This window comes from Scyliorhinus canicula, chromosome 20 (genome assembly GCF_902713615.1).
Source record: "Scyliorhinus canicula chromosome 20, sScyCan1.1, whole genome shotgun sequence".
Taxonomy (NCBI): Eukaryota; Metazoa; Chordata; class Chondrichthyes; order Carcharhiniformes; family Scyliorhinidae; genus Scyliorhinus; species Scyliorhinus canicula.
In genome coordinates, this window is record NC_052165.1 from 94,576,963 (window position 1) to 94,592,110 (window position 15,148).

Genomic DNA, 15,148 nt, shown 5'->3' on the forward strand with positions numbered 1-15,148 from the left:
TGAGCCCCGCCCCCACACACTGAGCCCCGCCCCCACACACTGAGCCCCTCCCCCACACACTGAGCCCCACCCCCACACACTGAGCCCCGCCCCCACACACTGAGCCCCTCCCCCACACACTGAGCCCCTCCCCCACACACTGAGCCCTGCCCCCACACACTGAGCCCCGCCCCCACACACTGAGCCCCACCCCCACACACAGCCCCGCCCCCGGACACTGAGCCCCGCCCCCACACACTGAGCCCCGCCCCCGGACACTGAGCCCCGCCCCCGGACACTGAGCCCCGCCCCCGGACACTGAGCCCCGCCCCCACACACTGAGCCCCGCCCCCACACACTGAGCCCCACCCCCACACACTGAGCCCCGCCCCCCACACACTGAGCCCCGCCCCCACACACTGAGCCCCGCCCCCACACACTGAGCCCCACCCCACACACTGAGCCCCGCCCCCACACACTGAGCCCCGCCCCCGCACACTGAGCCCCGCCCCCACACACTGAGCCCCGCCCCCACACACTGAGCCCCGCCCCCACACACTGAGCCCCACCCCCACACACTGAGCCCCGCCCCCACACACTGAGCCCCTCCCCCACACACTGAGCCCCGCCCCCGGACACTGAGCCCCTCCCCACACACTGAGCCCCGCCCCCACACACTGAGCCCCGCCCCCACACACTGAGCCCCTCCCCCACACACTGAGCCCCGCCCCCGAACACTGAGCCCCGCCCCCACACACTGAGCCCCTCCCCCACACACTGAGCCCCACCCCCACACACTGAGCCCCACCCCCACACACTGAGCCCCGCCCCTGGCACAGCCCCACCCCGGACACTGAGCCCCGCCCCCACACACTGAGCCACGCCCCCACACACTGAGCCCCGCCCCTGGCACAGCCCCACCCCGGACACTGAGCCCCGCCCCCACTCACTGAGCCCCGCCCCCGGACACTGAGCCCCTCCCCCACACACTGAGCCCCGCCCCCAAACACTGAGCCCCGCCCCCACACACTGAGCCCCGCCCCCACACACTGAGCCCCGCCCCCACACACTGAGCCCCGCCCCCACACACTGAGCCCCACCCCCACACACTGAGCCCCACCCCTGGCACAGCCCCACCCCCACACCCTGAGCCCCACCCCCACACACTGAGCCCCACCCCCGGACACTGAGCCCCGCCCCCACACACTGAGCCCCACCCCCACACACTGAGCCCCGCCCCCACACACTGAGCCCCGCCCCCAGACACTGAGCCCCGCCCCCACACACGGAGCCCCTCCCCCACACACTGAGCCCCGCCCCCACACACTGAGCCCCTCCCCCACACACTGAGCCCCGCCCCCGGACACTGAGCCCCGCCCCCCACACACTGAGCCCCGCCCCCTCTCACTGAGCCCCGCCCCCGGACACTGAGCCCCACCCCCACACACTGAGCCCATCCCCCACATACTGAGCCCCACCCCCGGACACTGAGCCCCTCCCCCACATGCTGAGCCCCGCCCCCACACACTGAGCCCCGCCCCCACACACTGAGCCCCGCCCCCACACACTGAGCCCCACCCCCACACACCGAGCCCCACCCCCGGACACTGAGCCCCTCCCCCACACACTGAGGCCCGCCCCCACACACTGAGCCCCTCCCCCACACTGAGCCCCGCCCCCACAAACTGAGCCCCGCCCCCGGACACTGAGCCCCGCCCCTGGCACAGCCCCACCCCCGGGCACTGAGCCCCGCCCCCACACACTGAGCCCCGCCCCCACACACTGAGCCCCGCCCCCGAACACTGAGCCCCGCCCCCACACACTGAGCCCCGCCCCCGGACACTGAGCCCCGCCCCCGGACACTGAGCCCCACCCCCACACACTGAGCCCCTCCCCCACACACTGAGCCCTGCCCCCACACACTGAGCCCCTCCCCCACACACTGAGCCCCGCCCCCACACACTGAGCCCCACCCCCACACGCTGAGCCCCGCCCCCAGACACTGAGCCCTGCCCCCACACACTGAGCCCCTCCCCCACACACTGAGCCCCTCCCCCACACACTGAGCCCCACCCCCACACACTGAGCCACGCCCCCGGACACTGAGTCCCTCCCCCACACACTGAGCCCCTCCCCCACACACTGAGCCCCTCCCCCACACACTGAGCCCCGCCCCCACACACTGAGCCCCGCCCCCACACACTGAACCCCGCCCCCGGACACTGAGCCCCGCCCCCGGACACTGAGCCCCTCCCCCACACACTGAGCCCCGCCCCCGGACACTGAGCCCCGCCCCCGGACACTGAGCCCCGCCCCCGGACACTGAGCCCCTCCCCCACACACTGAGCCCCGCCCCCGGACACTGAGCCCCGCCCCCGGACACTGAGCCCCTCCCCCACACACTGGCCCCGCTCCCACACACTGAGCCCCGCCCCCACACTGAGCCCCACCCCCGGACACTGAGCCCCACCCCCACACTGAGCCCCGCCCCCGGACACTGAGCCCCGCCCCCACACACTGAGCCCCGCCCCCACACTGAGCCCCACCCCCGCACACTGACCCCACCCCCACACACTGACCCCACCCCCACACACTGACCCCCGCCCCCACACTGACCCCGCCCCCACACACTGACCCCACCCCCTCACACTGACCCCTCCCCCACACACTGACCCCGCCCCCACACACTGACCCCACCCCCACACACTGACCCCGCCCCCCACACACTGAGCCCCACCCCCACCCCCACTCACTGAGCCCCTCCCCCACACACTGAGCCCCGCCCCCACACACTGAGCCCCGCCCCCACCCCCACTCCCACTCACTGAGCCCCTCCCCCACACACTGAGCCCCACCCCCACACACTGAGCCCCGCCCCAGGACACTGAGCCCCGCCCCCACACACTGAGCCCCACCCCCACACACTGAGCCCCGCCCCCACACACTGAGCCCCGCCCCCACCCCCACTCCCACTCACTGAGCCCCTCCCCCACACACTGAGCCCCTCCCCCACACACTGAGCCCCTCCCACACACACTGAGCCCCACCCCCACTCACTGAGCCCCTCCCCCATACACTGAGCCCCACCCCCACATCCTGAGCCCCACCCCCGGACACTGAGCCCCTCCCCCACACACTGAGCCCCGCCCCCACACACTGAGCCCCGCCCCCACACACTGAGCCCCGCCCCCACACACTGAGCCCCTCCCCCACACACTGAGCCCCGCCCCCACACACTGAGCCCCACCCCCCCACACTGAGCCCCACCCCCACACACTGAGCCCCACCCCCACACACTGAGCCCCGCCCCCACACACTGAGCTCCGCCCCCACACACTGAGCCCCGCCCCCACACACTGAGCCCCGCCCCCACACACTGAGCCCCACCCCCGGACACTGAGCCCCGCCCCCACACACTGAGCCCCGCCCCCACACACTGAGCCCCTCCCCCACACACTGAGCCCCGCCCCCCGACACTGAGCCCCGCCCCACACACTGAGCCCCGCCCCCGGACACTGAGCCCCGCCCCCACACACTGAGCCCCGCCCCCACACACTGAGCCCCGCCCCCACACACTGAGCCCCACCCCCGGACACTGAGCCCCTCCCCCACACACTGAGCCCCGCCCCCCACACACTGAGCCCCGCCCCCACACACTGAGCCCCACCCCCACACACTGAGCCCCTCCCCCACACACTGACCCCTCCCCCACACACTGACCCCGCCCCCACACACTGACCCCGCCCCCACACACTGACCCCGCCCCCACACACTGACCCCGCCCCCAGACACTGAGCCCCACCCCCGGACACTGAGCCCCACCCCCGGACACTGAGCCCCTCCCCCCACACTGAGCCCCGCCCCCTCTCACTGAGCCCCTCCCCCACACACTGAGCCCCGCCCCCACACACTGAGCCCCGCCCCCACACACTGAGCCCCGCCCCCACACACTGAGCCCCGCCCCCACACACTGATCCCCACCCCCACACACTGAGCCCCTCCCCCACACTGAGCCCCGCCCCCACACACTGAGCCCCGCCCCCGCACACTGAGCCCCGCCCCCACACACTGAGCCCCACCCCCACTCACTGAGCCCCTCCCCCACACACTGAGCCCCACCCCCACTCACTGAGCCCCTCCCCCACACACTGAGCCCCGCCCCCCACACACTGAGCCCCGCCCCCACACACTGAGCCCCGCCCCCACACACTGAGCCCCGCCCCACACACTGAGCCCCGCCCCCACACACTGAGCCCCGCCCCCACACACTGAGCCCCTCCCCCACACACTGAGCCCCGCCCCCACACACTGAGCCCCTCCCCCACACACTGAGCCCCGCCCCCACACACTGAGCCCCGCCCCCACACACTGAGCCCCGCCCCCACACACTGAGCCCCACCCCCACACACTGAGCCCCGCCCCCACACACTGAGCCCCGCCCCCACACACTGAGCCCCGCCCCACACACTGAGCCCCGCCCCCACACACTGAGCCCCGCCCCCACACACTGAGCCCCTCCCCCACACACTGAGCCCCGCCCCCACACACTGAGCCCCTCCCCCACACACTGAGCCCCGCCCCCACACACTGAGCCCCGCCCCCACACACTGAGCCCCGCCCCCACACCACTGAGCCCCCCCCCCACACACTGAGCCCCGCCCCCACACACTGAGCCCCTCCCCCACACACTGAGCCCCACCCCCACACAATGAGCCCCTCCCCCACACACTGAGCCCCTCCCCCACACACTGAGCCCCGCCCCCACACACTGAGCCCCGCCCCCACACACTGAGCCCCGCCCCCACACACTGAGCCCCACCCCCACACACTGAGCCCCGCCCCCACACACTGAGCCCCGCCCCCACACACTGAGCCCCGCCCCCACACACTGAGCCCCTCCCCCGGACACTGAGCCCCGCCCCCGGACACTGAGCCCCGCCCCCACACACTGAGCCCCGCTCCCACACGCTGAGCCCCGCCCCCACACACTGAGCCCCGCCCCCGGACACTGAGCCCCGTCCCCACACACTGAGCCCGCCCCCACACACTGAGCCCCTCCCCCACACACTGAGCCCCACCCCCGGACACTGAGCCCCGCCCCCACACACTGAGCCCCTCCCCCATACACTGAGCCCCGCCCCCACACATTGAGCCCCGCCCCCACACACTGAGCCCCGCCCCCACACACTGAGCCCCTCCCCCACACACTGAGCCCCGCCCCCACACACTGAGCCCCACCCCCACACACTGAGCCCCTCCCCCATACACTGAGCCCCGCCCCCACACACTGAGCCCCTCCCCCACACACTGAGCCCCACCCCCGGACACTGAGCCCCGACCCCGGACACTGAGCCCCGACCCCGGACACTGAGCCCCTCCCCCGGACACTGAGCCCCACCCCCACACACTGAGCCCCGCCCCCACACACTGAGCCCCTCCCCCACACACTGAGCCCTGCCCCCACACACTGAGCCCCGCCCCCACACACTGAGCCCCACCCCCATGCACTGAGCCCCTCCCCCACACTGAGCCCCACCCCCGGACACTGAGCCCCGCCCCTACACATACTGAGCCCCACCCCCACACTGAGCCCCTCCCCCACACTGAGCCCCACCCCCACACACTGAGCCCCTCCCCCACACTGAGCCCCACCCCCGGACACTGAGCCCCGCCCCCACACACTGAGCCCCGCCCCCACACACTGAGCCCCGCCCCCACACACTGTGCCCCACCCCCACATACTGAGCCCCACCCCCACACACTGAGCCCCGCCCCCACACTGAGCCCCGCCCCCTCTCACTGAGCCCCACCCCCACACACTGAGCCCCACCCCCACACACTGAGCCCCGCCCCCACACACTGAGCCCCACCCCCGGACACTGAGCCCCGCCCCTACACACTGAGCCCCACCCCCCACACACAGCCCCACCCCCCTGATGCTGCTCTCACTCATCCGCAGCTCCCGGGATCCCGGACCCTGTGCACCACCTTAAACTGTACAAGGCTCTCCGTGCGCAAGAGGAGGGCGCGTTAACTCTGCTCCAAAGTCCCCAATCTATCTCCCTCCCCAACTCCTCCTCCCACTTCCGCTTGATTCTCATGACCCAGGCTGGGCTCATCTCCCCCAACCAGCCAGAGATATCCCTCATCCTCCCTTCCCCCACACACTGTCATGGAGATCACACTCTCCGCACAATTCGGTTTAGAATAAGGACAAGCTGCAGATATTAATACATCAAGTATTTTAAAGTGGAATAAAACCACTTCAGCAGAAAGGTCTTTCAAAAGTCACCATTTGCTGCAAGAAACTGAAGCTGACCCCGAGGATCATTCAGCCATTCCAGACAAATGCAGGGATAAGGAAGATCCTTCAATTGACAGCCCGTAAATTCTTTAAATTACCTTCCTGCAGTTAGAATCACAAGCTAGACCGCGGGTAGGACACGCCAAGATAGTAAGGAAAATAAATTAACAAATGTCTTCCTTTACTCTATAACTTCTGACACTTAGGATCACACTATTCGGAATAGTGGCTATCTGAACATCTATCTAAGAAACTTGACACATTGAAAATAGACAGAAGTAGAAATATGTCTCAAACAACTCCCTGTCCAATCATATACCTCAGACACTTGAAATTCAAGCCGACATTAAGATCATTAAAGCACAGGGCAGCACGGTAGCGCAAGTGGTTGGCACTGTGGCTTCACAGCGCCAGGGTCCCAGGGTTCGATTCCCCACTGGGTCACTGTCTGTGCGGAGTCTGCACGTTCTCCCCGTGTCTGCGTGGGTTTCCTCCGGGTGCTCCGGTTTCCTCCCACAGTCCAAAGACGTGCAGGTTGGGTGGATTGGCCATGCTAAATTGCCCTTAGTGTCCAAAAAGGTTAGATGGGGTTATTGGGTTACGGCGACAGGGTGGAAGTGAGGGCTTAAGTGGGTCGGTGCAGACTCGATGGGCCGAATAGCCTCCTTCTGCACTGTATGTTCTATGTAATCTTTAAACAGAGGGGCTTATTTTATCAGAAATTGAGTAGGGTCCTGCAAATTTGGAGGGAGAAATGAACTAGGATTGTACAGGGAGACCATGACATATTGTTGATAAAATAACAAACCTGACCATTTGGCTATAGGAAACCAGCAAGCATCAAAAGATTTCAGGAAAACCCTTCACTAAATAGGAGAAATGTTTTAAAAGAGGGGCATTTTCGTAGAACTGGCATCTCAGTCTTTCTCCTGCTCGGGTGCACTCAAAGTCTATTCTGAAGCTTGCCACGTCAAACAAAGACCCCGTGGTTTTTGCAAGTGTCTTTCTATTAAACTTCTTAGAAATGTGTTCGAAATTGATATGAGGTAGGATATTGCATGTTTAGATATATGCTTAGAGAAGTTAGTTTGTTCGCACAGAGCAGCAAGGACTGTTAACTGATTTATATTTTTAACTCTGCAACTCTGTATGTATCAATTGAGAGTATTTTACAATACAAACACTATTATTAGAAATTAAACTGTGCAGTCTTCCTCTCAATAAGTTTTAGATCTTAGACACTCATTTATGAAGTCTTAAATGACAAGGACCCTCGACCGACAGAGGTAACGATTTAGTTGTGTGACGTATCTGAACTTCTTTCACTAGAGAGTAACTTGAAATTCTGTTTAACTGTTTGAGACACTGAAAGGCACTCTCCCCTCGTGAGAGCTCTTCAGAGTCTTCACAGAGAAAACAGGTTTCCCTCTTTCGGTGGCTCAGCCTGCTGTAGGTTAGTAACATAGTCTCTTCGGATCCGGAATACCTAAATTCGTCACAGCACCCGGGCAGGAGCAGCAGTGTGTAATATTTGTTATCGTTGTAAGTAGGCTGACATTAACACTGCAATGAAGTTAGGGTGAAAACTCCCCCGTCGCCACACTCCAGCGTCTGTTCGGGTACAGAGAGGGAGAATTCAGAATGTCCAATTCACCTAACAGTACGTCTTTCATAACTTGTGGGAGGAAACCGGAGCGCCCGGAGGAAACCCACGCAGACACGGGGAGAACGTACAGACTCCGCACCGACAGTGACCCAAGCCGGGAATCGAACCTGGGACCCTGGCGCTGTGAAGCCACAGTGCCAACCCCTGTGATCCCCTGCTGCCCATTCCAATACCTGGGTAAATGAGGGCAAAGTCCCACACTACCAATATCGGAAATCACTCCCCTTCATTCAAACGTCTCACGCAGTTCTTCCACACCCTCAACAAACATGTCCTGTACTAACCCTTCCTCCCTCCATCGCGTTTACATCTCATCCATTCCCCCCCCCCCCCCCCCCCCCCCCCCCCGACCCGGAACAAATCTATAATTCCCGGGTAATGGGGTCGTCACCGACATGTGCCCCAGTTTGAAGTGCCTCCTCCGTTGGTTCCAGATTTTAACCGACGTCTCTACCGCTGGGCTACTTGTGGACTTCCATGAGGAGGACGGCAGGGGGGCCATTTCCAAGGCCTTTAAGCTCGTCCCCCAACCCAAATCTTCTTCTTACTTGACCCCCTCCAGCGGGGCCTTCCCCTTTCTCAGGACCAGCGAGGTAGACGCCTGCGCCAGCGGTTGCCGCTTCATTGAACATACCCAAAAGGTGTTGGGGGGGGTGGGGGGGCATCTCTGTCGTGAACTGCTGATAGAATTCCACCGGGAAGCCATTCTGCCCCGGCGCCTTCCCCGACTGCTTCATGCTCCATCACTTCCTTTTGCCCCGACGGCTCCTCCAGCGCCTGCCTCTTCTCCTCGTCCATCTCCAGGAACTCCACCCCACACAGGAACTGACCCATCCCCATCTCCTTCCGCCCGACCCCCCCAGGCTCAGCCCTCTACAGCCCCTGCCTGATAAGAGGCCTGAAACACCTCGTTCATTCACCCTGGCTCCGACACCACTTCTCACCTCGCCGCCCTCACCTGCACAATTTCCCTCAACGCTGCCTGATCCCGCTTTTGGTGGGCAAGCATACGGCTTGCCTTCCCCCCATACTGATACTGCACCCCCCATGCCCGCTGTGGTGATACGCATGCACACATCAATGTAAATAGTCATCTATCAATGTATACAGTTATCGATACAACCTGCAAACAGCAGGTGGCGATAGAGATCCACCATGTGACTCGAGACATCCGGCAGTTGGCAGTAAGTCGTACTGGAGGACATTGACACTAGACGTTGCTTCAGGAGAATTCACTGAATTCATTTATTCATTACTGTTTGTATTATAATTCATTAGTGATCTTTCCATGTGTTCATCTTGTTAATAAATGATCTTACTAGTCAAAGAATTAGATGTTCTGTGTGCATCAGTACTTAGCTGCCCACCGCCTTTCCAGTCATCAACCAATCGATCTGCCCCTGCAGTTTCTTCCTTTCCGCCTACAACTCCCTAGTTGGGGTCGGAGTACCTCCTATTCACCTCTATTATCTCTTCCAACAATCGTCGCCTCTCCTCCCAGTCAATAATTCCCCCCCTCCTGCCTGCCCCCAAACAACAGCCTTCAGAGGCTCCCAAAACGTGGGTGCAGATACCTCCCCATTCCGAATCCAACCTCCACCCTGGTCCCTGCACTCGCTCCGAGCTGAGTGCGGAGTGTTGTCTGAGAGCATATTCCACCCCCACCCCCACCCACAGAAGTTCTATCATGAGTGTACTCGGTGAACGTGCGAGATGGAGGAGTGATGGAACCATCAATTCACCAGACACGTGTTTCCGATGTGAACCGAGGCTTTAATCGACTTACTTCAGAGCCAGCCTGTTACCTGTCGATGAACTCGTAGTGACCCAGGCTGACTCTGGACACGGATACTTATACAGCTGCACTAGGGGGAGGAGTCGTGGGCGAAACCAAGGGTGGAGCCCAGTACAAGTTCCTAAGTGCTCCCAGTGCTACTCCCCCTAGCGGTAGGATGGCGCTACTGCGCTTACAATAAGTGTGAATTAGTATATATACATTCATATATTACATTCACCACAAGGAGTACTCGCTCTCCCAGCCGTGCCTCAACATCCATGGGTTCACTATCCCCATTCTCTCCCTCGACCCTCCCAACTCCCCCGCCATTCCCGACCCTCCCCGTCGGCTTGGGGCTCGATCGAGACTCGGCCCCTTCTACGCAATTCAAATCCAGGCCCATGGTCAGTGGCTGAGAGCCGAGGTCCGGAATCGTCCCGAGCAACCTCTTCGTGAGCTCAACGTCGTCCCAGTTGGGCGCGTATACTTCGCCGATACCTCTGCGCCCCCCCACCACCCCCCACTAACACCCCGCTCACTGTCGCAAACCTACATCCCAGACCCTGGGCCTACCTGGACCCGTAAACACTACTTTCTCGGGCAACACGGTGGCGCAGTGGTTAGCACTGCAGTCTCACGGCGCTGAGGTCCCAGGTTCAATCCTGGCTCTGGGTCACTGTCCGTGTGGAGTTTGCACATTCTCCCCGTGTTTGCGTGAGTTTCACCCCCACAACCCAAAGATGTGCAAAGTAGGTGGATTGAACACGCTAAATTGCCCCTTAATTGGAAAAAATGAATTGGGTACTCTAAATTTATTTTTTTTTTAAACAAAACAAAACAAAACACAACTTTCTCTTTTTTTAAAAATAAATTTAGAATACCCAATTCATTGTTTCCAATTAAGGGGCAATTTAGCGTGGCCAATCCACCTAGCCTGCACATCTTTGGGTTTATGGAGGCGAAACCCACACAGACACGGGGAGAATGTGCAAACTCCACACAGACAGTGACCCAGAGCCGGGATTCGAACCTGGGACCTCGGCGCCATGAGGCAACAGGGCTAACCCACTACGCCACCGTGCTGCCCTTAAACACTACTTTCTTACTCAGCAAAATAGTGACCCCCCCCATCACCACCACCACCCTCAACCGAGTCAAACCCCGAGTGGATCACTTGCCCCATCCACCCCTTCCTCAGCCCCACCCGGCCCCTTCGCCTGTAAATGCGTCTCCTGCTTTTTACCTATTCGAAGTGCGCGACACACCCGGGTTCGCTTGACCGGCCCATTCAACCCACGGTCGTTCAATGACACAATCCTCACCGGAGGCTTTGCCTTCCCTCTCCCCGAGGTTCCGCCATCGTCACCTAACCCGGGCCACGCTCACCCCTCCGCTCCGCCCCCACTTCCCCTTTCCAAACCAGGGCTAACCAAGATGGCCACCCCCTCCGCTCGTGCCTCTGGTAAACCACTGTATTGTATTATACCTGCTGTGTGTAACATACCTGGGCATGCCCCTGCTGGCTCCGGCTGTGGCTCCTTCCCTCGGGCTCAGGTAGAAAGGTGGCCAACCTGCAGCCCTGCCTTGAGTCCGGGGCCGGCTGCCAGCCGGTATCTTCAAGCTAATTAAAGCCATAGTTTCACTCTCAACTCATCATCTGTCGTTACTGATGGTACGTCAATGCCCACGTTCATCCTCCATATCAACCGTGTCGCGTCCCATTTCGCCCCTCCCCATCACCCCACCCCACCCCCACTCTGCACCCATTCACTAGCCCCGCCTCCCTCCTGGAAGGCCCGAACACAGAGCCCCACCTTCCCCTACCCCGTCACCCCCCCCCCCCTCCCTCACCTGCACCGCCGCCTCCCCTCTTCGACCCATCTCCCGGCCACTCCCCCCAGTGTTCCGTATCCGTAACAGCGAAGAAGCACTGCCCCAAAATAACCTCAATGTCCAAACCACGACTACCCCCCCCCCCACTCCGCCATACACACACACACCGTAACCCGCCATCAACTGGACACGGAATGCCAATAGGAGGGGGTACCATCCAACTGAGCATCCTCAAACCGCCCCCATCGACCCCAAACAAATAAAAGCAGTGATATAAATCTGATACAGCGCGGGTTAACCAGCACACCGGGTACAAATTCCCGAAACGTGACAAGAGAAAAAAATGAAAATGACAAAACTGGACCCAATTTCCCTCTTTCAAGCCTCCCCCAACCCATTCCCCTTGATGAAGTTATTCGCCCTCTCTGGCATCACAAAGTAACATTCCCTCGAGAGTTATCCAGAGTTTGGTCGGGTACATTCTGTACCCTCTCTCACTCTGTATCACTCTGTACCGCTCTGATTCATTCTGTTCCACTCTGGGACACGCTGTATCACTTTGTAACATGTCTCACACTGTCTCACTCTATAACACTCTGTCCAACTCTATAACACTGTCTCATTCTATAACACGTTGACTGCTCTACAACACGCTGTCTCATTCTATAACACTATCTCGCTATAACACTCTGTCCGACTCTATAACACTCCGTCTCACCCGATAACACTGTCTCATTCTATAACACTGTCTCATTCTATAACGCTCTGTCTCACTCTATAACACTCTGTCTCACTCTAGAACACTGTCTCACTCTAGAATATGCTGTCTCACTCTATAACACACTGTCTCGCTCTATAACACTATCTTACTCTATAACACTCTGTCCGACTCTATAACACTCCGTCTCACCCGATAACACTGTCTCATTCTATAACACTGTCTCATTCTATAACGCTGTCTCACTCTATAACACACTGTCTTGCTCTATAACACACTGTCTCGCTCTATAACACTGTCTCACTCTGTCTCACTCTACAACCCTCCGTCTCACTTTCTAACGCTGTCCCACACTCTATAACACGCTGTCTAACTCGATAACACTGTCTCACTCTATAATACGCTGCTTCACTCTGGAACATGGTGATGCACTCTATAACACTCTGTCTCACTCCATAACACTGTCTCACTTTATAAAACACTGTCTCACTCTATAACACACTGTCTCACACTATACCAGTCTGTATGACTCTATAATACTGTCTCACTCTATAACACTGCCTCACTCTATAACACACTGCCACACTAGAACACTGTCCTACTCTAGAACACCCTGTCACACTCTAGAACATTCTGTATCACTCTATAACACCCTGTCTCACTCTATAATACTCTGTCTCACTATAACACCCTGTTTCACGTTATAACACTATGTCGCATTCTAGAACTCTCTGTATCACTCTAGAACACCCTGTCTCACTCTAGAACACGGCCTCACTCTATAACACTGTCTCACTCGATAACACGCTGTCCCACTCTATTACACTGTCTCACTCTATAACACACTGTCTCACTCTGTAACACTCTGTCTCACACTATAACTCTCTGCCTCACTCCATAACACGCTGACTCACTCTAAAACACTCTGTCTCACTCTATAACACTGTCCCACTCTATAACACGCTGATGCAGTCTATAACATATTGTCTCACTCAATAGCACTATATCACTCTATAACACTCTGTCTCACTCGATAACACACTGTCTCACTCTAAAACCCTCTGTCTCATTCTATAACCCTCTCTCACTCTATAACACTGTCTCACTCTATAACACTCCATCACACTCTCGGACACTGTCTCACTCTATAACACGCTGTCTCACTCTATAACAGTCTATCTCACTCTATAACACTGTGTCTCACTCTACAACCCTCTGACTCACTTTCTAACACTGTGCCACACCCTGTAGCACACTGTCTAACTCTATAACACTCTGTCTCACTCTATAATACGCTGCTTCACTCTATAACATGGTGTCACACACTACAACACTTTGTCTCACTTGATAACTCTGTCTTACTCTAGAACACTATGCCGCACTCTAGAACACATTGACTAACTCTATAACACTATGTCTCACTCTATAACACTCTGTCTCACTCTAGAACACTGTCTCACTCTAGAATATGCTGTCTCACTCTATAACACACTGTCTTGCTCTATAATACTGTCTCACTCTGTCTCACTCTACAACCCTCCGTCTCACTTTCTAACACTGTCCCACACTCTATAACACGCTGTCTAACTCGATAACAATGTCTCACTCTATAATACGCTGCTTCACTCTGGAACACGGTGATGCACTCTGTCTCACTCCATAACACTGTCTCACTTTATAACACACTGTCTCACTCTATATAACACTCTGTCTCACTCTATAACACTCTGCCTCACTCTATAACACTACCTCACTCTGTAACACTCTGCCTCACTCTATAACACTGCCTCACTGTAACACTCTGTCTCACTCTATAATACACTGCTTCACTCTATAACATGGTGTCGCACACTAGAACACTTTGTCTCATTCGATAACTCTGTCTTACTCTAGAACACTATGCAGCACTCTAGAACACGTTGACTCACTCTATAACACTATGTCTCACTCTTTAACACGCCGTTTCACTTTATAACACGATGCCGCATTCTAGAACACTTTGTCTCACTCTAGAACACTGTCTCAATCTAGAACACTCTGCCTCACTTTATAACACTGCCTCACTATAACACTCTGTCACACTCTATAATACGCTGCTTCACTCTATAACATGGTGTCACACACTAGAACACTCCGTCTCACCCGATAACACTGTCTCATTCTATAACACTCTGTCTCATTCTATAACACTCTGTCTCTCTAACACTCTGGCTCATCTAGAACACTGTCTCACTCGAAAAACATTCTGTCTCACTCTATAACATTCTGCCTCACTCTATAACACTACCTCACTCTGTAACACTCTGCCTCACTCTACAACACTCTACCTCACTGCATAACACTGTCTCACTCTATAACACACTGCCTCAGACTATAACACACGGCCTCACTCTATAACACTGTCTCACTCTGTAACACTCTGTCTCACTCCATAACACTCTGCCTCACTATAACACTCTGCCTCACTCTATAACACGCTGCCTCACTCTATAACACTGTCTCACTCTGTAACACTCTGTCTCACTCTATAACACTGCCTCATTCTATAACACACTGCCTCACTCTATAACACTGTCTCACTCTGTCTCACTCTATAACACTGCCTCACTCTATAACACTGTCTCACTCTGTAACATTCTGTCTCACTCTATAACACTGTCTCACTCTGTAACACTCTGTCTCACTCTATAACACTCTGCCTCACTCTATAACACTGCCTCACTCTATAACATGCTGCCTCACTCTATAACACTGCCTCACTCTATAACTCTGTCTCACTCTATAATACGCTGCTTCACTCTATAACATGGTGTCGCACACTAGAACACTCCGTCTCACCCGATAACACTGTCTCACTTCTATAACACTCTG

General features: G+C 58.2%; 1 protein-coding gene across 1 annotated transcript in view; it reads left to right on the forward strand.

The window, feature by feature from the left end:
• Positions 1 to 9,049: 9,049 nt before the first annotated feature.
• LOC119954813 (asialoglycoprotein receptor 1-like) overlaps positions 9,050 to 15,148 on the forward strand; it is a 30,555-nt gene continuing 24,456 nt past the window's right edge. The window contains exon 1 of the mRNA XM_038780355.1: positions 9,050 to 9,140. Coding sequence (XP_038636283.1) covers positions 9,050 to 9,140 — 91 coding nt within the window. The remainder of the gene's footprint in view (positions 9,141 to 15,148) is intronic.